Source organism: Helobdella robusta (genome assembly GCF_000326865.2).
Source record: "Helobdella robusta unplaced genomic scaffold HELROscaffold_50, whole genome shotgun sequence".
NCBI lineage: Eukaryota > Metazoa > Annelida > Clitellata > Rhynchobdellida > Glossiphoniidae > Helobdella > Helobdella robusta.
In genome coordinates, this window is record NW_008705255.1 from 916,635 (window position 1) to 917,930 (window position 1,296).

Below are 1,296 nucleotides of genomic sequence, written 5' to 3' on the forward strand. Positions count from 1 at the left end.
AAATAAAATAAAATTTTCTTGCCTAAAAGAATTCTTAACATGCTATATAAAGCCATCTGTACTCCATATATCTCATACTGCAATACAGTCTGGTCAAGCGCCTATCCATCTACAACAAATCCAATAAGAATAATCATGAAGAGAGCGATGCGAACAATCACACTTTCCAAAGCTCAATCCCATTCACAACCGCTATTCGCCACGCACGACAAGCAATCTGACTTTCGATCAAATGAGTACATATCACGCGACAAAATTCATCGACAAACAATTGACTGGTAAACTACCTCCTATTTTTGACGGTTATTATAAACGAACGAAGAATCAAAGGCGCATCAATTTCATCTGTTCCAACAAATCAAAAACGAAAATTTTACATCAACACATCATTTGCAGAGGACCCAGAATTTGGAATTTTTGATTAAATAAAGGATTTAATTATGACAGATCGAACATGCAGAACTTTAACTATCATTTGAAAGCATTTATTAGTTTGATTAATTAAAATCACTAGTTTTAAGAATATAAATTACATTTTTATAAAATATTTATGACATCATGTATGCTCAGTTGTATGTATGTGTGTGTGCTGACGTGTACGTAGATATTTTTATATACGTATGTGATCCTATTCTCTTCTATCTATAGCTTATATAAATAGATTCAATCAGGTATTCTATATGCAGTTTTGTATATAGAGAAATATAGACCTAACTTATTATTAGGATCAATTAGTAACATCTCAAAGCTAATACATTCCATTTAGCGAATCTGAAGTTTTTTGTGGTGCACGATGATAATATTTTTATGAACAGTTAGTAACACCGTAAATATAATATACTCCAATTAGAGAATCTGAAGTTTTTTGTGGTACTCGAGAATTTTATTTCTACGAACAACTAGTAACACCGTGAACTTAATATATAACATTTAGAGATTCTGAAATTTTTTGTTTGATGGCTGTGCCCGATGATTTTGTTTTTGTAATCAATTAGTAACATCTGAAGGTTAACATATTTCATTCAGAGATTCTGAAGTTTTTGGCTTAGGTGGCTGTGCTCGATGAGTTTTATACTAACTCCTCACAGTCAACCTGCACCTTATTTTCTTTATTGAGGTCAAATAAATTATTTCGTTTCGTTTCGTTTCGTATGTATGTATGTTTGTATGTATGTTTGTATGTATGTTTGTATGTATGTTTGTATGTATGTATGTATGTATGTATGTATGTATGTATGTATGTATGTATGTATGTATGTACGTATGTATGTATGTATGTATGTATGTATGTATGTA

At 30.9% G+C, this 1,296-nt stretch overlaps 1 protein-coding gene across 1 annotated transcript in view; it reads left to right on the forward strand.

Moving 5' to 3' along the window:
- Window positions 1-135: 135 nt before the first annotated feature.
- HELRODRAFT_178884 (hypothetical protein) overlaps window positions 136-1,296 on the forward strand; it is a gene marked incomplete at both ends in the record, with an annotated part of 2,492 nt that continues 1,331 nt past the window's right edge. The window contains one exon of the mRNA XM_009027751.1: window positions 136-278. Within this exon, the coding sequence (XP_009025999.1) occupies window positions 136-278 (143 nt within the window). The remainder of the gene's footprint in view (window positions 279-1,296) is intronic.